The 23,324-nt window shown below is 42.4% G+C and overlaps 1 protein-coding gene and 1 long non-coding RNA gene across 4 annotated transcripts in view; one reads left to right on the forward strand and one right to left on the reverse strand.

Annotated features, from left to right (window-relative positions):
- The first annotated feature begins 3,831 nt into the window (after positions 1-3,831).
- Positions 3,832-5,081, forward strand: LOC115171426 (uncharacterized). The gene is made up of 2 exons (XR_003871190.1): positions 3,832-3,890; positions 4,437-5,081. It is a non-coding gene; the product is annotated as an uncharacterized LOC115171426 (long non-coding RNA).
- Positions 4,666-23,324, reverse strand: part of LOC115171425 (glutamate receptor ionotropic, NMDA 2C-like) — a 72,826-nt gene continuing 54,167 nt past the window's right edge. For 2 of the 3 annotated variants that reach the window (XM_029728228.1, XM_029728226.1), the window contains 8 exons: positions 16,074-16,242; positions 12,302-12,455; positions 11,678-11,878; positions 11,315-11,544; positions 9,088-9,248; positions 8,687-8,874; positions 8,028-8,260; positions 4,666-6,964 (listed from right to left, as the gene is read on the reverse strand). In XM_029728228.1, coding sequence (XP_029584088.1) covers positions 5,336-6,964; positions 8,028-8,260; positions 8,687-8,874; positions 9,088-9,248; positions 11,315-11,544; positions 11,678-11,878; positions 12,302-12,455; positions 16,074-16,242 — 2,965 coding nt within the window. In that variant the 3' untranslated portion in view covers positions 4,666-5,335. The remainder of the gene's footprint in view (positions 6,965-8,027; positions 8,261-8,686; positions 8,875-9,087; positions 9,249-11,314; positions 11,545-11,677; positions 11,879-12,301; positions 12,456-16,073; positions 16,243-23,324) is intronic. The other variant, XM_029728229.1, reaches the window with a different exon arrangement.

The raw sequence follows: 23,324 nt of genomic DNA on the forward strand, positions 1-23,324 counted from the left end.
CAGTAGCAGTAGTAGTAGTAGCAGTAGTAGTAGCAATAGCATTAGTAGTAGTAGCAGTTGCAGTAGCAGTAGTAGCAGTAGTTGTAGCAGTAGCTGTAGCAGTTGTAGCAGCAGCAGCAGTAACAGTAGTAGTAGTAGTTGTAGTAGTGTGTAGCATGAACAACTATTATCTTTCCCACCTATCCATGTACATGTATATGTAGCTAGCTGTCATCAGTGTGGTGGAAGGAGAGTTCAAGGATTCGTTAGATAAACTCCCAGCAGGGCCTGGTTTTGGTCTCCATGGTGACCTGCCCTGTTGGTTAGTTTGGGTCCACACATCATGGCTGGGCTAATGAGGGAGGGCTGCACAGTTCCGAACATGTTGATTAAACATACCACTAACCCTGTCCCAGGGTTAATCAGTCTATTCATCCAGCCATACCTCATTGACCTCTGTGTTCTCAGATCCCTGCTCTGGGCCTGCCTGGGTGGGATTATACATTTGGGGCTGACCAACCTGTATGTTTTGTCTACTCCAGCCCAGCAAACGTAGGGCCAACAGAACCAGAACCATGGAGGAAGCAGCAGTCAGTGTGGCTGGGATAGGATGGTGTGAGGGGTAGTACTAAGGCAGAATCAAACCTATTTGCCACAGGATAAGGGGGTTAAGGTTTGCTGCAGCTCTCACAGAATGAAAATCCTGTTTTGAATGCCCTCTAAAGTAACTGTGCATGAAGAACAGATAGATATATAGACCTTGGGTTTCTCTGAATACAGCTGTACATCAGGAGGGCTTCAGGCATCATCTTTTTTTTTGTGATCTGGGCCTGAATGAACAGTAAAATATGTAGCACCATGCTGAGGGAATCAAGAGTGAAATTGTATTCATAAAATATTCCCTCAGGTTGGATATAATCTTGTCCTATATTTATGTGGTAATTCTGACAAATGAATTGGCGGGCATTGACCGCCTTTGTAGGCCTACCTCTCGTGAATTTCAACATTTCAAGAAGGAGGGCGAGAGGGAGCACATTTGTCACATTACAAAGCACGCAGATCACAGAATTAGTCATTAATTACTGTGTGAAATGAAAAAGATTGTTCTGAGCAGCGAGCATGCTGAAAGAGTGCCTATATTGCTCTGAAAAGGTTCATTTTGGGGAACTAGAAAGGGTTTCATTCATCCGCGATGCGTTTCTCACACTTATTAAGTGGTGAAGGCATTAATCTCTCTTTGTTGAATTAGAAATCACTTTTCAATGATATTTGGCCTAGCTGAAAAGCACTCATCGTTCAGTGATATCAGTGAAGGGATCCCAAGAGCTGGAGCATAAGCGCATAAGATGTTCAACTGAAGACCTTCAGAAATATTACCTCAACAGCACATCTTGATTTTCCCTCTTTGTATTGTACTGTATACAGTGCAATCTTTCATACAGTATCTTGAATACATAATACCTATTGTTGAATAATAATGTTTTTTACTAGACAAGTGGCATTCACTCTCACGTATTATAAAAACACCTGTGACTTAGTTGAACTAGCAGAGAAATGATCATCTTTCCAGAGGGTGCAAAGCTGTCATCAAGGCAAAGGGTGGCTACTTTGAAGAATCTAAAATATAAAATAGATGTTGATTTGTTTAACACTTTTTTGGTAACTACATGATTCCATATGTGTTATTTCATAGTTTTGATGTCTTCACTATTATTCTACAATGTAGAAAATAGTAAAAATAAAGAAAAACCCTTTTGACTGGTACTATAAGAAACGTCATCTCACTGTCAACTGCGTTTATTTTCAGCAAACTTAACGTGTAAATATTTGTATGAACATAACAAAATTCAACAACTGAGACATAAACTGAACAAGTTCCACAGACATGTGACTAACAGAAATTGAATAATGTGTCCCTGAACAAAGGGGTGGGGGTCAAAATCAAATGTACCAGTCAGTATCTGGTGTGGCCACCAGCTGCATTAAGTACTGCAGTGCATCTCCTCCTCATGGACTGCACCAGATTTGCCAGTTCTTGCTGTGAGATGTTAGCCCTCACCCTCCGATCCAACAGGTGCCAGATGTGCTCAATGGGATTGAGATCCGGGCTCTTCGCTGGCCGTGGCAGAATACTGACATTCCTGTCTTGCAGGAAATCACGCACAGAACAAACAGTATGGCTGGTTGTATTGTCATGCTGGAGGGTCAGGATGAGCCTGCAGGAAGGGTACCACATGAGGGAGGAGGATGTCTTCCCTGTAACGCACAGCGTTGAGATTGCCTGCAATGACAACAAGCTCAGTCCGATGATGCGAAACACCGCCCCAGACCATGATGGACCCTCCACCTCCTCGGTGTAACGCTCATTCCTTCAATGATAAACGCAAATCCGACCATCACCCCTGGTGAGACAAACCATAACTCGTCAGTGAAGAGCACTTTTGCCAGTCCTGTCTAGTCCAGTGACAGTGGGTTTGTGCCCAGTGATGTCTATAAGACCTCAGTCCAGCTTCTCGCAGACAGTCTGAGCACTGAGCATTTCTTGGTGTAACTCGGGCAGTTGTTGTTGCCATCCTGTACCTGTCCCACAGGTGTGATGTTCAGATGTGCTGATCCTGTTCAGGTGTTGTTACATGTGGTGTGCCACTGCAAGGACAATCAGCTGTCCATCCTGTCTCCCTGTAGCGCTGTCTTAGGAGTCTCACAGTACAGACATTGCAATTTATTGCCCTGGCCACAGTCCTCATGCCTCCTTGCAGCATGCCTAAGGCACATTCACGCAGATGAGCAGGGACCCTGGGCATCTTTCTTTTGGTGTTTTTCAGAGTCAGTAGTGTCCTAATTTTTCATAACTGTGACCTTAACTTATTTTTTTTTACCTTTATTTAACTAGGCCAGTCAGTTAAGAACACATTCTTATTTTCAATGACGGCCTAGAAACAGAGGGTTAACTGCCTTGTTCAGGGGTAGAACGACAGATTTTTGTCAGCTCAGGGATTCGATCTTGCAACCTTTCGGTTACAAGTCCAACGCTCTAACCACTAGGCTACCTGCCACTCCCAATTGTCTACCATCTGTAAGCTGTTAGTGTCTTAATGACCGTTCCACAGGAGCATGTTCATTAATTGTTTATGGTTCATTGAACAAGCATGAGAAACAGTGTTTAAACCCTTTACAATGAAGATCTGGGAAGTTATTTGGAATTTTATGAATTATTTTTGAAAGACATGGTCCTGAAAAAGGGCCGTTTCTTTTTTTGCTGAGTTTATATGGGTGGGGACTCAGTCGGGGTCTCAACTTAATGTTGAGGGTTTGAATAGTAGAATACACAAGCAAAAATTGTATATACACTGAGTGTGTAAAACATTAATAACACCTGCTCTTTCGATGGCGAAGACTGACCAGGTGAATCCAGGTAAAAGCTATGATCCCTTATTGATGTCACTTGTTAAATCCACTTCAAAATGTGTAAATTAATGGGCAAGACAAAGGATTGAAGTGCCTTTGAACGGGGTATGGTAGTAGGTGCCAGGCGTACCGGTTTGGGTGTGTCAAGAACTGCAACGCTTCTGGGTTTTTCACGCTCAACAGTTTCCCATTTTTATCAAGAATAGTCCACCACCCAAAGGACATCCAGCCAACTTGACACAACTGTGGTAAGCATTGGAGTCAACATGGGCCAGCATCCCTGTGGAACTCTTTCGACACCTTGTAGAGTCCATGCCCCGACAAATTCAGGCTGTTCTGAGGGAAACTCAATATTAGGAAGGTGTTCTTAATGTTTTGTACACTCAGTATATTTTTTGGAAGTTGATCCGGGGGCCAGTTGCCCATCTCTGCCTTCTGTTTTCAGGTAAGGCCCAGTGTGGACAATGATGAATGTGGTGTGCCAAAGCTCCCCCTAGTCATTGGTAAGTGAGTAAACTGAGGTGTTGATGAACACCACCCTTTGAAGCCAGTGTGAAAGTGTGTGTATGTGTATGTGTGTGTGTGTGTGTGCGTGTGCGTGTGCGTGTGCGTGTGTGTGTGTGTGTGTGTGTGTGTGTGTGTGTGTGTGTGTGTGTGTGTGTGTGTGTGTGTGTGTGTGTGTGTGTGTGTGTGTGTGTGTGTGTGTGTGTGTGTGTGTGTGTGTGTGTGTGTGTGTGTATCTTGGCAGAATCACTGATAGGCTAATGACATTGGAATCCCATGATGAGCCCTGAGGGAAGATTTACTGTCACAGGTATCACTGCTCAGACAATAGCATGGCCATCCTGGTCATATAGACAATTCAAAGCCTCTGTTTGGATTTGTTACCTAACTGAACATGTTTCTATTCCACTTCATCTTTTTAAAATGTATTTACGATGTTCAGCAGAATACTCATACAGTGATTTGATAGATTGATGACATATCACAGTTTCTGGACTTATTATGTGGGGTGTTAGTAAAATACAAATGTGTTCTTGTCTTTTAAGGAGCTGTAGTTGACTTGTCTGCCCTATTGTTGGCATGTGAACTGAACACAGCGCTGTCTAGTGGATCTGATATCCAGTGACCTTTCTGGATGAGCCAACAGAGGTGGCCCACTTAATGAACTGAAGCAGACACAAACATCTAGAGTGCTGGGACCTGACCTGCTATTCCATTCTGCTGGCATTACAGACCATATGTGGAGTTTTACTCAGAAAATGAAAATATAGACAATTCCAAAAGGGCCTTGAGGTGGCCTTGTCATTTATTAAAGAGTAGAGTAACAATGGAAATACAGATGATAATTAAAAATGTTCCCTTTTAAAATCCAAGTCAAATTACATCAGTGACCACCGGAACCAAAAAGCCTTAAACGGACAGCTTTCCCTAGAGCTCCTGGACTTACAAAAGTCGTGGAAGACATTTCTGTGGTTTGATAACAAAAGTATTATTCTCTTTTTATATGTGTCTAAATTTAAATGGAAGGATACCGAAATGATTGAAGAGAAAAGTAAAATGTGTCTAAACTGAGTGAGCGGCTACAGTGTATTGTCATCCAGGTCTCTCTCTCTCACAGCAAAACAGCATTTAAAAATATTTTAAATAACAATCAACAGGTTAAATTTGAAGGTATTAAATACTATTCAACATTGTCTTTTCTTTTCTTATCGCTTAATGTTTACTTGACAATGTCCCAGCATTAACAGCCTTTCAATGTCCTCTACTTCCTTCCGTCAGCCAAGGATATTATTGCACTGAGTAAACACTCTCAAGTCATCCATATTGGTAGCTAATTCATTCATTTTTGCCTAAACCAAAGGCTGAGGGGGAGGCCCCAGGTAGGCTTTCCCCTCCCCAGAGGGAGGGATAGTCCATCAGCCTGAAGGTATGGAGGGGGAGGGGCTCAGACCTCAGACTCCAGACTGGATACCCTGCCCCAGGTCTTTGGCACATAGGGACTGTTGACTCTTCTGTCCACCAGGACCTCCCTCCGATCCCTGCTCCCAGACCCGGGCAGGGGGGGCTCCTCTCGCGACCGCCCCACCGCGCCCTCATAGCCCCCAAACATATTGTTCTGGTACACTACCTGTCGGTCCCCCATACGGGGCACCAGGGCATTGTTGTTAGGGCAGTGGCTTGCACAGGGGAACAAGTGGCACATGTCCTTGTCGTAGAACTGCCCGGGCCCATGGGGCAGCGGCCCCATGTATACAGGCAGGTCTGTGTAGGAGTTCAGGTAGGTGGAGTAGTGTCTGTGCACCACGGTGGAGGAGGAGCGCCGCAAAGCGGCTGCGTTCTGCAGGATAGCCTCCCTGTAGGATGGTAACCGGGTGGACTGGGAGCACTTGAGCTTCTGCTGCTTGTAGGGGTAGGAACGCATATGGGCGGGGTCTAGGTAGGCAGGCTCCGCGGTCAGGGGGTAGCACAGGTTGTTCCCCTGGCTGCCGTACAGTTTGTGGGGCTTGGGGTTGGCCACCACTACGCGGGGGAACAGGTCAGGCATAGTGGAGGTGGAGGGCTTCTCGCCCAGCTGGCGGATCCTGTCACTGCTCCATGTGGCCTTGAGAAAAGAGGCCCGGCGGTTGACCTTGTCCTTCCCCAGCAAGGGCACATCCTCCATTTCAGGCTCCAGGTAGGGCTTCATGCAGGAGTTGCAGCTGGCGCTGCCGCTGGGGTAGTGGCCCCCCATGCAGGCCATGGTTGATGCAGAAGAGGTGTGGTTGTTCAGGAGGTGGTTGGCCCTCAGCTCAGCCAGACATGAGGTTGGCTCATCATAGTCGTTCCTCCCCCTGGTGTCTTGGGCCTCAGAAAACACGTAGCTGTGGGACCTCTTCTTCCTGCCCATGTGGTCAGGGGGGTAGCTGAACTTCCGTCCCAGGGGCCCCTTGTGGTGTTCCACATAGATGTCAGGCACCTGGAACTCTCTGTAGGGGACAAACGGGGAGGTGGGGTGCCGGGGCTGGCTCTCCACATACAGCCTGCTGCTGTGGTGGGGGTGTGGGTTGTGACTGGAGGTGCTGGGGGGAGCAGGGTCCCTCATGGCGATGTGGGGGCTGCTGAGGCTGGAGATGGGTAGGGTCCTCTCGTAGAAGTGGTGGCTGCCACGGGCCGGAAGGGTGTAGCGGAGCGGGGTAGGCCGCGTCACCACCCTGGATTTGTCCAGCAGGGGCTGGGTAGCGCTGTCCGAGTGGTGGATGGGGAAGGTGGAAGCGAGCGCCCTCTGGGGGTAGGGCGAGTGGTTGTCCGTGATGCTGGAGATGTAGGGCAGGCGGCTGTGGCCCATGTCTATAGTGGTTGCCACCCGAGGCGGCAGGCCAACCCGCACATTGTCGGCTCCTCGCCGGCTCCAGTTCTCTATGGTCTTGGTGGCGTTGTCCAGGGAGTTCTCCACTCTGGTCGAGGTCACGATGTCCTTGGCTGTCTGCAGCATCTTCAGCATGTTGGCCTGGGTGTAGTTGGTGGTGACGTCAGGGTTCTGCAGGTTTCCGTTGCGGTCAGAGTCCTCCACACCGTTGAAGCAGCTGTAGATTCCCTGCAGAGACAGCGAAGGAGGAGGAGATTAGCATCCATCAAAAGCCTTGTCAGGTTTTGGAACAGATCCAAATTTCTCACCCTACACAAAGTTTGACAAGATTAAATCCCACAGGTGTTAATTATCTTTGGCTATTGTTTCTAATCATGACTTTAGAAAACATTATTGCTTGTGTTGATAACATTCACTTTGAGCAAATACAATTTCTATTAACCTGTCTGACCAATGAAGTGAAGACAATTACACAGAGAAGTGTGAAAGCCAAATTCGATTCAGGATTGTCCAAAATAGTTTATAGACAATTTGTTTTGTTTTGAAAGCTTGTATGCATTCAGGTTGGTGTTAAACACACAAAAAACTGTGAAAGAGAGTAAATGAAAAAGCAGCAGCTGACCATGCACTTGCTAAATTAGTTTTCCAATTTTTATTCGGCCGGCTTTATTTTACTTTCAAATTGGGTCTCAGTCTAGAATGCTTAATCTCACCTCACCACTGTCAACACTGAGATGGATTGTTAATGGGCCTATTTAAATTCAATTTCAGACGGATCAGGACCGTAACAGTATTGCACGGTCTCCATAAAGTCATTTTATGGCTTTTTACAAATTTAATTTTCGCATCATTTTTATTTTAGTGCCCTTGAAATATCCTGATCATGTACAGCTTTGACTTAGTGCATTACCAATATTTCCAAAGCATTACTGTGAGGCAAAAATCGAAGAAAGACTGAGAACTTTATGGTCAGGAAGTATAATTTTTTTCTGCTGTGTTTGTGAAAAGAGAAACGACACATTTTATGGTTTCTTAGACTTTGCCAAATTATGCCATTGTTGCTGCTTTCATTGAATTGTTGCTTACACTGTATGTCATTTCTTTATGGAATTCATTACTATAAAAAACAGGTTTGTACCATAAATTAACAGATCAACTTTCCCATGGTGATTGGACCACATTCTCTCTGCAGAACCCAAGGCCTTCGCAATCTAAGACATGCCTCAGTGTGTACATCCCATTAGGCCTATGTACACCCCTGTCCCTCGGAACAAGGGTCAGCCACACCTACCCTGCTGATGGCGAGCAGGAAGTCGAGGCGTTCAGACTTGCGTACTGAGTGTCTCAGCTTCCAGTAGAGCAGATGTTCCCAGCTGAACACCAGGAGACTGAGCCCCATGGCCACCAGCAGCATGTAGAAGACGCCCGCCATGTTATCTATGTCCAGCTTACTGCTCATCACTTCCTTCTTCTCGTTACGACAGATCCCTGTGAGCCACACAGTCTGCAGCTTCTGTGTGTCACCTGCAGCAAGCGGGAAGAACAGAACACAGAGAGGCTTGCAGGTGTTCATTAAAACACTCTTGCGCCGGTTGTTGTCATTGTGTGTCAATGCCAATCTCACACCCTCATCACTCCCCTTGACACACCCTGACTCAGCATTTTACACTTGTTGTTCCCTGGATCACAGTCAAAACTCTATGTTACAGTACCTCTGAGTGATCCATGGTGCAATGTACGCCAGTATTTTCATTTAAGCTTTGTTTTTTCTAATCTTGAGGCTCTGTGGGCCTATACTAGCTTACTTGTGTGAGTTACGCATTTTTATCATTAATGGGCAGTTTACCAGTTTAGCAAATTTGTGAGTATTTGGGAACTAAAAGGATAAGTACAGCTAAGATTTACAATTAGCCGCCCATCCCACTCCACCTGGGGTTAATTGTAATTTACCATCAGCTAGGAACTGGAGCAGGGCCAGGTCTATAGGACGTTTCCATCGGGACTCCTTCTGCAAGGCGATGCCGTAGCCAGTGGTGGCAAAGACCTTCCCACTGCCGATGGTCACCAGCTTACAGCCCTCGTCTTTACCTGCCATGTAGTTCAGCACAGCAGCGTCATAGATGAAGGCATCCAGTTTCCTACAGATAATAACAATAGGGATTTATCTAGTGGGAAAATGCAATGATAGACAAATGTATTTTTAATTACTATTTAATTACCATGTAATAACTTATCTAATGAATTATAATTTCATCAAACATAAAATATTTGCTTAGACATTTCAGAATGTGTTACGCTGATGTCTGTTTTCTGTCACTGACTGTGTATAATGATTATTTACAGAGTGTTACCCTGATTTGAGGCTGTTGAGGGCGTCCTCCACACCCTTCTGGTTGTATTTGACCATGTGGGCATGCATCTCAGGGTAGTTGCTCCGGATGTTCCTCTCTGTGCTTCCATTTGGGACCGTACCAAAACGAAATGGTGGATACTGCTCCTGTGGCTTCTGAAACTGTTTGGGAAATGTAGAAGTTTGAAATATAAATGCATGAACAAGAAACATTTTGAACAGGATACCCAACATGTCTAGGAAGAATACATGCACTATTCATTAAATCAAATGTTTTAAAATATGAAATACATTAACATACTTGCATATTAAGTAATACCATTTTTTCCCCCACCCTCTCCTAAGATCTGATGTCTCTACCCTTTTAGGTTCAAGATAACACTTTATTTCTAAGAGTGTATGATATGCCAAGCAAACCCAGAGGCGTGAATATAAACCTCAAAGAAACGAACACAACGACACTGATGACCTTGTCCTTGACTACACTAGACCACTGTCTCTTTGATATCTGCCTGTACCCTCAAGTGCTGTTCACTCAATTAAGTGGTCAGCTAAGGTTACCCTCTCTATAATGCCTCTCTCAATTTGACGATTAGAGGGCACAATGAACAGAAATTAAGTCCAGGCCATACTTTCCAGAGAATTAGAAAATTACTTCTTCCCCCTTGACTAATAAAAACTCCTAATTTCTCCTTATTTTGCCATGCCCCTTTGACGCAGAGTGGACCATGTTCATTTAAATACCCTGACTGTGCAATATACTGGAAATAAATTGTACTTGTTCATTAACGCAAATACTTCAGTGAGCGATAATTCCTAGTAACCTTGGCTTTTCCAGAGAAATGTCCTCTGAGCCATTTCACATGAATTAATGAGACCTTTGGTGCCAGTCTTATGCATCCAACGTCTCACTGCTGTCTGGTGGAGGAGCTGGAGAGATGACAGAGTGTTGTCCTCGTTCCCATTTGTCCTGTATCCTGTACACTGGCTGCATTAGGACACTCAGCCTGTGTTCCTCATCTCACCCAACAGACCAAGGTTACACTGCTGCTATGTGAATGAGGGAATGCTGTAGCAGTGTGATAGTGCCCTCAGGGCACAGGATGTCATACAGTGCTCTGTGTTGTAAATACCTGTTGGGAAGGAGTGAAAACCCTGACTAAAAGCATGGATGACAGTTGACCCATAGAGCTTGAGTCTAGCTGGCCAAAGTTGTGTATAGGATTCTTACAAAAATCTGTTAACATCTGACAGCTTGTACAGAAAGGAGAGACTAGCACAGACAGGGTCTAAAGAGGTAGGTGCCTGTCTGTACATGATGTCACTCTGAGGAAATGGCAAGGTCTTGTCCATGCATGACTCCATGCCTCTGAAGTGAACAGTCTCAGGAGGAGAAACGATCATCTGTCACTACATAAACACCAGTTACTGTCCTTTAACCAGTTTGTATTCCGCACAAGCCTCTTGTTTGAAACACTTTCAGAGAACGTCCCTTTTTAGAGATCATACAGCTCAATTTAAATGTTCCACCTGCAGTGTCCAGTCTGTCTATTCTCGCTGAGCTTCTGTGGATTCTGCCCTGGTTTTGATCTGTAGACTCACTGTCAAAAGACACTTTATGGGTTCTTGTCTTTTTTTCACAATGTAGAGCTAATGGATTATGTGGGAAGAATATTAAATGAGTTCCCGGAATTCTAATGAGCAGTGGACAGCTTGGTCTTTTCCCTCAAATGCCTCTCTAATGCCTCAGTGCCTTAAAGCAGATAGTCTACAAATCATTTCTAGCACTGAAGGTTTAACATGGATTTCCTTGTCAATACTGGTGTAGAGCACCTCCACAGGCCACACAAATATGCATAAGTTAATACTAGAATATATAATCACTGGCAGCTTGGCAAATCCACTGGTGTAATACAATCCAGGGGATTTTCACAGACATCATACCTAAAGACTTCAGGGATCTAATTTAATTTCACCACAGACGCTGGGAATCCTATTATGTTTTTAGTATGAGTGGAAAAAGTCACAGTCATGACATTGAGGCTCTGCCCGTGGTTATTTGTATTTTCTCAAACCGTTCGCAGCCAGGCACTGTTTGCTCATCAAAAATAGGCCACTCTATATTTTGCTTAAGCCAAACATCAAACACTACAGTATGCCCATAATTCTTTCCCCCTTTCAAAGACTGAACACAGACAGAATCACCAATGACTGATGAATCCTCCTACCTTTTTGTCACTCAGTCCAGAGACTGTGTCAGTGTATTGCTCCTGGATCATGAAGGCTGCCAGGTTGGCAGTGTAGGAGGCCAGGAAGATGACAGCGAAGAAGGCCCATACCAGGACCATGACCTTGCTGGTGGTGCCCTTGGGGTTCTCAATTGGAACAGAGTTGTTGAAGACGATGCCCCACAGCAGCCACACAGACTTCCCAATAGTGAAGGTGGGGCCTCCGGGATCTGGAGAAGACAGGATGGTGGTTGTGGTAAAGACAGAAGGGATTCAGAGCGGGCGTATATAACATGCGTTTGCATTCCATTTCAATGTCATTTAATATTTTCTGTGATATAATATAGAGTTCTTTCAACCTACTTTTCCGTGACTTTCTACCTTTGCTGATACGGGAGGGTAGAGGTAGAGGGAAAGGTGGTCGGAGCTGACACTCACCCTTGGCGCTCACCAGACTCCGGTTGTACCCCACAGGGCTGCAGTACTCAAAGATAAACACTGTGACAGCTACCACCGTTAAGCACATCACAAACATCATCACCCACACCGCCGGACTGTAGGGCTCTATAGAGGAGGAGGGAGAGAGGAATCAGAACACCTATAGAAGAATCAGAACATCTTTCTGGCAATCGTTGAAACCATGTGCTCTGACAGCTGCTTGCTAGATAATAGCAAGGACAACGTGGTATTGTATTACCGTAGTAGCACACTGTCAGCAGCTTCTAAAAGGGATGCTCTTTAAGAAGTATTAAAGTAAGTAGCGTAGCCTTGAACGAGCCTTGGCTTTTGCGAGTCGGAACCACTTATAGGAGAAGAATCTCCTGTTTATGTAGCGTGAGGCAGCTTGTTGTACGATAAATTCAGTTGTGAGTACCATTTGCCATCTCTGATTTCAGATGGTAAAACAAGCTTTTTTAAGCCAAGTCATTTGTTATTTCTGTAGAGAAATGTTTTGTTTGTTTACATGAACAGGTTTAACATGCTCACCAAGAAAGGCAGAGGGTGAGACGGTCCCATTGCTCCTGGCGACCATCACACTGATCCCCGTCTCCACGAACGGCACGGAGAAGTCGATAATTTCTGAGCGCTCTTCGTTTATGGTCAGCGAGCCAATGGCCATGTCCGCCCGCTTGTATACCACCTAGGGAGAACGGAAGAGGACTTTTTTATGACAGAAAGTCTACAGCCTATATGTTCCATGATCTGTAATAAATCGAACACTGTAGTAGGTGGGATTAGGGATGCCCCCTGTTGACCGGTTTGATTCATTTTATCTATCAACACTGATATGCAAGACTTAAATCCCTGTAGGTGATATACAGTGTGTACAGTGTTATCCCTGATATACTACACAACCCATCCAGACAGATGCAGATAACAGCCCATGGCATCTACCCACCCATTCATGCAATGTCATCCATCATGCAATATCAATCCTAATTCCTAATCCATTAGATATTGTTGCATATAGCATAGACCTAATACATGTTACATTAGTCCCTGGCTCCAGCTGACAAAGTGTTACCAGCAGCAATTGGACATTGTAAACACTGGCATACCAGACACCCCCGCAAGGCAGGGGGCCCACGAGCCATGGGGACCCCATGAGCTCTGGGGGTCCATGTGCCTGTCATTGATGTCATCATTTTGACAGTAACCCTCCAAAAAGTAATTCATAAACCTTTTACATTTTTCAGGAATGTGACTGATAAAGTTACAAAAATTCAATAAACTGATTAAAGGTATAAGGGGATTTCAGTGAACAAATGTTGTGGTCAAGGCTACGACGGCGCCAGTGCAACGAGTGGCACTTACTCAGGTATTCAAAAGCACATATCAGACCGAGAGCCTAATGCTTATTAGGTCGTTCTTCATCAGTTTTAGTTTATAAAACAATCTCTCTGCAGAAGCGACAGTTACAGAGATGGTAAAAACAGCTTCGTTGCCATAGCAACATCAAGGAAACTGGGCAGAAGGGAGTTGTGCCAGTTTTGTAACATCTTTTATTGAGCCTCTCATTCTCCTTAATTGCCGGCCTCAAGATGTTAAAGAAAGAGATGAACTGTATAGGAAGCTATGGGGTCTGTATACAGGACGGTCAATAAATTGGCAGATGCAAACAGATTATCATATTTAGCAGACAACAGTTCTTGAGGGCTTGAACAAAAGAAATTGTTTGCAACTTCGTTCATACTGGTGAATCGGCGTTTGACTTGTGTGGCTACAATATCAAGAGTCCCTTATCTCGGGTATATCTTGGCCTGCATCGTTCAAGACTCAGTTTTAAATTGTGTGCAGCTGTCTTTCCTGACAGTCTCAGGAAAGACTGTCTGGGTTGGCAATACTCAGTACAGAAAAACAGTCGGGCCCGCAACCTGGACCTACAGGCTGTGGTGAAAACATTTACAGACAAAAAAGGAGGACTTCAGAACACCAGGTTCAGGACAGAATTAAAGTACATTTAATTGATTTAATGAAATTTACTTTGAATAGCCCATTTGTGTAGGTTATTAGCCAGACAAAACCCGCTGAGTTCAACGATAAAGAGTGACTGAATTTATCCTCAAGCCAACAACTTTTTTTCCTATTGTTAGGCTATTTGATGTATCATTTTTAAAAAGTTTATAAATAGCAGCTAAATACAGTATATAGCTATGGATAGTACACTGCATAATGAAACAATCCCTAGTAAGCTAGTGTTTTCAGGGTGGACTGACTGTATTATTTGGCATTATTAGTCTGGTTTTATGCACAACTTTCTATCCAATCTGGGAGAGAGCGCGAGGACGTCTCATTTACATTTACATTTACGTCAATTAGCAGACGCTCTTATCCAGAGCGACTTACAAATTGGTCTCATGTCATGCAGGTTAAGGTAGCCTATACAGGACAGTTGTATATATTTTTTTTAAATCTATTGGTAGCTGATTAGTATGCTGTTGCATCTAATATTTATTTTACAATCTGCAATGGTAGAATTTCCAACTGTAATTACATTATTGCCACGAGCCAGCAGTCTAAATATTATAGCATTGCGACTCCGTGTATAGCTTTGTGAAATGTTAAGCTTAACATGAGAAAATGATGACCAAATAGGCCTACCAATAAACATTTATCCATTAGCTAATGCAAAGCTAAACCCTGGCACCACAGAAAGCCTATCATTGATTTGATAGGCATGCAGCTGCATAGACCTTGCGGAGATCCAGAGAAACTGCGTCATGTTGTGAAGCTGATAACCCTATATAAAAGTTGTTGCTAGTCTAGTCAGAGTCAGTCCTGTTGTTCTACCCCTCCCTTCCCCGCAGTATGATATCTCCTCTTAATAACCTCTACTGACGTTTTCCCCTACACAACTGTAATGTTTAACATGCTGCTGGACTCGCCAGTGGGTTTACAGTCCAGGCACTCTGCCTGGCATTGTGTCAGCCGTTACCGGTGCTACTGTGACCAATGCCCCAGTGAGAACAGTAGCTTCCCTGAAAACTAATGTTGTAACCTCAAACTCTTCCGGAACACGGTCAGCAAGAAGAATGAACTTTCAACAACTTCCTTCTGGAAAACTTCCCTGGTTTTCCAGAAATCATGGTTGGAGGATTCCAGATCTCCTGCTTATGCCCTCCTGATTCTGAGAATACACCAATGCGATTTCGGGAAAACCAGGGAATTTATTGAAATGTTGCAACCCTACACTCTAGTCTAGTTTCCCTTTATTTGGATTTGGACCAAAATACCTATTTGTTTTTATTAAGGGCAATTCATTCATTGTTATTCATGACTTTTTCTTTTTAATGTTATTCTGAACTCATCGCCAACATTGTCACACCCTGATCTGTTTCACCTGTCTTTGTGCTTGTCTCCCCCCCTCCAGGTGTCGCCCATTTTCCCCATTATATGTATTTATACCTGTGTTCTCTGTTTGTCTGTTGCCAGTTTGTCTTGTCTCGTCAAGCCTACCAGCAGTTTCCCTTACTCCTGTTTTCTCTCTAGTCCCTGTTTTCTTGTTTTCCCGGTTTTGACCATTCTGCCTGCCCTGACCCTGAGCCTGCCTGCCGTTCTGTACCTTTCGGACTCTGCTCTAGATGACTGACCTCTGCCTGCCCTTGACCTATCGTTTGCCTGCCCCCTGTTTTTGTAATACATTTTTGTTACTTCGAACTGTCTGCATCTGAGTCTTATCATGAGGTCTGATAAACATAAACCTAAATCACCAATGTCAAGAATTGAAACACAACCACTTTTGAATGGTGTTTCTGAGCAGAAAATGCTCTGTCATCAGTTATATGAAATGGGGCTAAATTTATCATATTTATTTTACAGTTATAGGAAATGTGAAATCTTATAGTAAGTAATTTATAATTTGATTGTTGCTATATTTAGAGAGCATTTCAGTCATTTCAAGCCCTATTCCCACACTTTTGATGAATAGGGGAAAAAATCATATATGGTTTTTAATATTTTAATAATATTTGTACTATATACTTGAGCTTCTCCTCAAAATCAAGTACACCTCAGCAATTTATAACACATTTTTACCAAAAAGGTGAGTGCCAGACCTTTCTAGAACTATGCAGCATTACTAGTTATTGTTTATGGCCATCTCATGAAAAATTATTATTTTTGGGTATGTCTATATAAATGGAAATAAACGTTTTGTATTATCCTTCAATTTTATTGGCTAATCTAATGTATTTAATATGCTAACTTTTTAGCAGGTGGCTAATTATAATGCTTGTTAGAATAACCATCATCTCCTTACCTCTCCGATCATGCCGTTCCAACTGCCTCTGACCAGCTTGCCGTGCTTCCCGTTGGTGACCAGGTAGAGGTCGTATGAGAATTTGGTGGTGCGGGACAGCTTCTTCAGGATGTCTATGCAGAAACCCTTACAGCACAGTTTGGTGTAGGGCTCAGTATGACCTACAATACTGGGGAGACAGAGGCCAAAAAAATACACAGAATAGTAAAGATTTCCAAAGCCTTCAACAGTAGCAATTTTACCACTTCTATTGTGACCTGGGTTAACACTAGAATAGCTAACCCAGCAAACCAAAATTGGTTCTGTGAAAGTTACCAGAACATTCATTAGGTCGCGGCAAATGTTCTCACAAGACAAAAACTATCCACTCGTGCTGATGATTCAAGAATGTTTGTATAAAACATTTGCACGATGTACAAGAACATTCCTAGAACGCATTTAATCTCTTCTTTAAAGGTTCTCAGAATGTTTTTTAGGTTATGGGAACAATCTGGTGAGAACATTGTGGGGCCATAAGAAAAGATCTATGCCCAAAACAAAAACTGTCCAGTTGTGCAGACAATTCTACAATGTTTCTTTTAGGGTGCAAAAAACATTCATCTGATGTTGCAAGAACGTTGCTAGAACCTATTTTGTCTATTCTTTAAAGGTTCCCAGAATGTTTCACTTGGTTGTGGGAACAGTCTGGTGGGAACATTGTGGGGACATCTGAAAAGATATGTTCCCAAAACACAAATACAAAGTATGCTCAGTTGTGATAACATGCATACATTGTTTAAGTTAGGTTGCACAGCACATCCCTATAATGTTGTAAGAATGTTGACAGAACACCTGGTCTAAGTTCTTTAAAGGATCCCAGAACATTTAATTAAGTTATGGGAGTTGTCTGGAATGTTGCAAGAATATTCTTGTGATATTCACACAGGATGCAAAAAAACATTCCCACAACGTTGCACAATTTCCAAATAAGTCAGTTTTTATGACGTTCATAGCATATTTATTTTAGGTTTAACATAAAATTCCATTGAGGTTCACACAATATACATTTGACCTTGTCTTGAAGGTCCTCAGAAATGTTCAAAAATGTTATCTTTAAGTTTGACCTAATATCACCACAACATTCTCAGCACGAGAATTTGTAGCTCCTTAAAGCATGATAAAGCAGATTGGAATACATCCACATTATGTTTCTCTTCTGATTTAATGGCAATTTGCATTTGAAGGTGATCTAGAGACACATGGCATTTACATTTTTTTCAAAGGACATTTGAACATTTACACATTATTTAATTCAGTCGCACACGACTCCAACACCATCATTAAGTTTGCAGATGACACAACTGTGGTAGGGCTGATCACCGATGAAGATGAGACAGCCACAGGGAGGAAGTCAGAGACCTGGCAGTGTGGTGCTAGGACAACAACTTCTCCCTCAACGTCATCAAGACAAAAGAGCTGATCGTGGACTACATGAAACGGAGAGCCGAGCACACCCCCATTCACATCGACGGGGCTGTAGTGGACCGGGTCGAGAGCTTCAAGTTCCTCGGTGTCCACATCACTAAGGACCTATCATGGTCCAAACACACCAACACAGTTGTGAAGAGGGCACGACAATGCCTCTTCCCCCTCAGGAGGCTGAAAAGATTTGGCATGGGCCCTCAGATCCTCAAATGGTTATACAGCTGCACCATTGAGAGCATTTGACTGCCTGATCACCACTTGGTATGGCAACTGCTTGGCATCCGACCGCAAGGCACTACAGAGGATAGTGCGTATGGCCCAGTACATCACTGGGGCCGAGCTCCCTGCCATCCAGGACCTCTATATCAGGCGGTGTCAGAGGAGGTTGTCAAATACTCCAGCCACCCAAGTCATAGACAGTAAGTAAGCATTTCACAGCAAAGTCTACACCTGTTGTATTCAGTGCATTTCATATGTTGACAATCTGCACACATGGGTTCTGAACCTGCAATGTTCAGTTCTCAAGCCAGGTCTTTTATCCTCTGCACCACCAGGGAAGCTCTCTTACATTTTCTTTATTCAGCATATAGCCATGGCAGTGTGGTCAGTCAGGAATTCCATTCTTCCTTTTAGTTTTCTTAGACGTGACTAAGCCAGGGAAATACTGGTAGCTGGGTTATACACCATCACATCACCCATCCTCTTTATATGCTGCGTACTTGGGGGCCCAAATTTACAAAGTATCCAAGACTATGAGTGCTGATCTAGGATCACGTTTGCTTTTCAGATCGTGAAAAATAGGGCAGGGGGACCATGTGAAGCGTCTCAAGATAGGAATTATATCGGGTGTGTTTTTGAAAAGTTGAACAGTCAATTTTTACACAACGTTAAAACATTTTTTACGGTTATTCTAAATTCAGCATTTCTGTTGGATTTATACATTTGTACGAAATAAAGACAATATATTTTAGTAGATTATATCTGAGCCTCAATTTCGTTTTTTTTAAAGAAACATGGTTAAAGAAAATGTGGGATTGAACCTGCAATCTTGCAGCCAAATCATTAACCATGTGCCACCAGGAGATAGCTGTGGTATTGTGGGGGTTTTCAGTCTAATATGGTCAATCAGGACACAGAACACAATTTCTGAGTTATTAAAAATGTTCCCATCCTCTTCATAGTACTGGTAAAATATGGTTGTATTTGTATGATTAAATGTTGTTCAAATGAAATAATGTGCATTTTGTCAACATATGAAGTGTAAAAAATATGGTTGTCTTTGTATGATAAACACTGTTCAAATGTCTTATGAATTCAATTAAAATGCCATGTATTACCTTGTAGTGGGCCTACAATACTGTCACGCCCTGATCTGTTTCACCTGTCCCTGTGTTTCCTGTCTCTCTGTGCCAGTTTGTCTTGTATGTTTCCAAGTCAACCAGCGCTGTTCTCGTTCTCCTGCTTTTTGCATTCTCCTTTTTATAGTCCTCCCGGTTTTGACCCTTGCCTGTTTTTGGACTTTGTACCCACCTGCCTGACCATTCTGCCTGCCTTGACCACAAGCCTGTCTACTTCCTGGATTCTGATCTGGTTTTGACCTTTTTGCCTGGCCACGACCATTCTCTTGCCTACCCCTTTGGATTAATACAAATTGTAAAACTCCAACCATCTGGCTCCTGTGTCTGTATTTGGGTCTCGCCTTGTGCCTTGGTAAATACAGTCTCAAATTTGGACTCATCAGACCAAAGGACAGATTTCAACGGGTCTAATGTCCATTGCTCGTGTTTCTTGGCCCAAGCAAGTCTCTTCTTATTATTGGTGTCCTTTAGTAGTGGTATCTTTGCAGCAATTTGACCATGAAGACCTGATTCACACAGTCTCCTCTGAACAGTTGATGTAGAGATGTCTCTGTTACTTGAACTTTGTGAACTCTGTAACTCTGGGTCTTCCTTTCCTGTGGCGGTCCTCATGAGAGCCAGTTTCATCATAGTGCTTGATGGTTATTGCGACTGCACTTGGAGAAACTTTCAAAGTTCTTGAAATTTTCCGGATTGATTGACCTTCATGTCTTACAGTAATGATGGATGGTCGTTTCTCTTTGCTTATTTGAGCTGTTCTTGTCATAATATGGACTTGGTATTTTACCAAATAGGGTTATCTTTTGAATACCACCCCTACTTTGTCACAACACAACTGATTGGCTCAAATGCATTAAGAAGGAAAGAAATTCCACAAATTAACTTTTAACAAGGCACACCTGTTAATTGAAATGATTTCCAGGTGGCTACCTCATGGAGCTGGATGAGAGAATACCAAGAGTGTGCAAAGCTGTCTTCAAGGCAAAGGGTGGTTACTTTGAAGAATTTTAAATATAAAATATATTTTGATTTGTTTAACACTTTTTTGGTTACTACATTATTCCATATGTGTTATTTCATAGTTTTTATGTCTTCACTATTATTCTACAATGTAGAAAATAGTACAAATAAAGAAAAACCCTTGAATGAGTAGGTGTGTCCAAACCTTTGAGTGGTACTGTATATATTTTGCGTGAAAATCATAAAAACTGACTTATTTCAAAATTGTGGACCATTATGCAACATTGTGGAAATGTTCTGTGCAACCTTTGTGAATATATCACAAAAATGTTCTTGCAACATTAAGTGAATGTCCTGTGAAACCTAACTTAAACATTGTATGAATGTCATCACAACTGAGCATATTTTGTGTTTTTGGAACCTGTTTCTTGTAATGTATCCACACTGTTCCAACAACCGAATTAAATGTTCTGGAAACCTTTAATGAACTCAGAAAGGCTGTTCTGTCAACATTTTTGCAACATCAAAGGAATGTTTGTGCACCCTGATACAAACATTATCTGAATGTCAGCACAACTGGACAGTTTTAGTGTTTTGGGAACCTATCTCTTGTCATATCCCCACAATGTTACCACCAGACTCTTCCCACAACCTAATGAAACATACTGGGAACCTTTAAAGAACAGACAAAATGTTTTCTGGGAAAATACTTGCAACATCAGGTGAATATTTTATACAAACATTGTATAATCATCAGCACGACTGGACAGTTTTTGTGTTATGAGAACATTTGCCGCAAACTTACAAATATTCTGGGAAATTTCATCGAACCAATTTTGCTTTGCTGGGAAAACATTACTGGTACATTGTGTTATTACATTACCTGGAAACATAATGAGAACTTTTGGGGAATGTCCTGTGGTGGTTGATACATATGTTGTTCACAACATTTTAGTGAATGTTCGGAGAACATTACAAGGATATTTAATTTAAAACATAAAATTGTATAAATATATAAAAAACATTCATTCAATTATTTTAGAATGTTATCAACCCTAACTGGAACTTAAAGGGAATCTTCGCTAATGTTCTGGAAATGTTCCCAGTTTGCTTGGAAGTGAGTCATTTTGACTCAATATGAATTTAAAATTGAAATATCTCTGCCATTTTTGAAGTCATCCCCCACTCCGTACTTGACTTTTAAGAGTAGGTAAAACGTTTTAAGCGTTTGGAGACATGAGCTCTATTTCAAAATATCACTTTTTCCAAGAATAACCACTGTTCCAGGAGCTCCACACTTGAGCATAAGGCAACAGATATCCTACAGTAACATAAACTCATGAAAATTATATACTTTGTTCTTTGAAATAATACTTTTTTCATTATCCAAGGCCTTCATTTACACAACCCAAATATTTTTTTCCCGACAGCATATATGAAATGTATGATCATATCTCCCTCAATGTGATCAAGACAAAGTAGATGATTGTGGACTACAGGAAAAGGAGGATCGAGCACGCCCCCATTCACATCGACGGGGCTGTAGTGGAGCAGGTTGAGAGCTTCAAGTTCCTTGGTGTCCACATCACCAACAAACTATCATGGTCCAAACACACCAAGACAGTCGTGAAGAGGGCACGACAAAGCCTATTCCCCCTCAGGAGACTGAAAAGATTTGGCATGGGTCCTCAGATCCTCAAAAAGTTCAAAAAGCTCAAAAAGTTCTACAGCTGCACCATCGAGAGCATCCTGACTGGTTGCATCACCGCCTGGTATTTGAAACTGCTCAGCCGCTGACCGCAAGGCACTACAGAGGCCAGCCACGCTAGTCATAGACTTGCACCAAGTCTAGGTCCAAAAAGCTTCTTAACAGCTTCTACCCCCAAGCCATAAGACTTCTGAAAAGCTAATCAAATGGCTCCACAGACTTTTTGAATTGTCCCCCCCCTTTACGCTGCTGCTAATCTCTGTTAATTATCTATGCATATTCACTTTAACTCTACCTACATGTACATATTACCTCAATTACCTCGACTAACCTGTGCCCCTGCACATTGACTCTGTACCGGTACCCCCTGTATATAGCCTTGCTACTGTTATTTTACTCCTGCTCTTTAATTATTTGTTACTTTTATTTTTTACTTAAAACCTCTTAAGGATCCGCCCCTTTTTTTCAATTTTCGCCTAAAATGACGTACCCAAATCTAACTGCCTGACCTCAGGCCCTGAAGCAAGGATATGCATATTATTGGTACCATTTCAAAGGAAACACTTTGAAGTTTGTGGAAATGTGAAAGGAATGTAGGAGAATATAACACAAAAGATCTAGTAAAAGATAATACAAGAAAAAAAACAATGTTATTTTGTATTTTTTTTAACCATCATCTTTGAAATGCAAGAGAAAGGCCATAATGTATTATTCCAGCCCAGGTGCAATTTAGATTTTGGCCAGTAGATGACAGCAGTGTATGTGCAAAGTTTTAGACTGATCCAATTAACCATGTCATTTCTGTTCAACATTTTCTATCAAGACTGCCCAAATGTGCCTAATTTGTTTATTAATAACTTTTCAAGTTCAAAATTGTGAACTCTCCTCAAACAATAGCATGATATTCTTTCACTGTAATATCTACTGTAAATTGGCCAGTGCAGTTAGATTAACAAGAATTTAAGCTTTCTGCCTGGGAAATGTTCTTGTTACTTACAACCTCATGCTAATCGCATTAGCCAACGTTAGCTCAACCGTCCCATGGATGGGACACCGATCCCGAAGAAGTTTTAACACTTATTTTTCTTAAAAGGGCTTGTAAGTAAGCATTTCATTGTAAGGTCTACAACTAAAATGTCAAACATTTGATTTGATTTGATATTTATTGGACTGTCAGAATGTTGGAGTCAAAATGACTAATTTTGGCTTGAAGGGGTTCCCTCCAGGCCAGGGTTTTCTAGTGTTAAGGCCAATACAAAGGCAGTCCAATTCTTTCCTAGATCTGAATGGAACAGCTATGACTGAATCAAGAATGCAGACAGCAAAAATATTGTTGTGAAATGTAATTAATCTGCTCACGGCTATCGGTTTTCTGTATATGGATATTGGTTTGTTTGTTACCATTGCAGGTTGTTATTGATTGAGACAGACAGGTGTGAGTTGATTAATATGAAGTTGGCTATTTGTCGCTCATCCAGGGTTATTAATCGGTGGAGAAATGTTATTGGCTGAGAGTTTTTGGGGATATTCACAAGTCTTCACCTGATTCATGTTCTTATTGAATAACGACTACAGAGATCCTGTACATGGATTGGATGTGAATGGAAGAGATGAGTGACCAATGGCATGTCATAATGATTCGATAATGCATGGGGATGAATTAGGAACTCAGCTAATGTGGCCATTTTCAATCAAGATAGTCGATGCACCAATTCCACTCATCAGGTTACAAACAGTAATAACATTGTTGTGAACACATCT

The sequence above is a fragment of the Salmo trutta genome, chromosome 32 (assembly GCF_901001165.1).
Source record: "Salmo trutta chromosome 32, fSalTru1.1, whole genome shotgun sequence".
Taxonomy (NCBI): Eukaryota; Metazoa; Chordata; class Actinopteri; order Salmoniformes; family Salmonidae; genus Salmo; species Salmo trutta.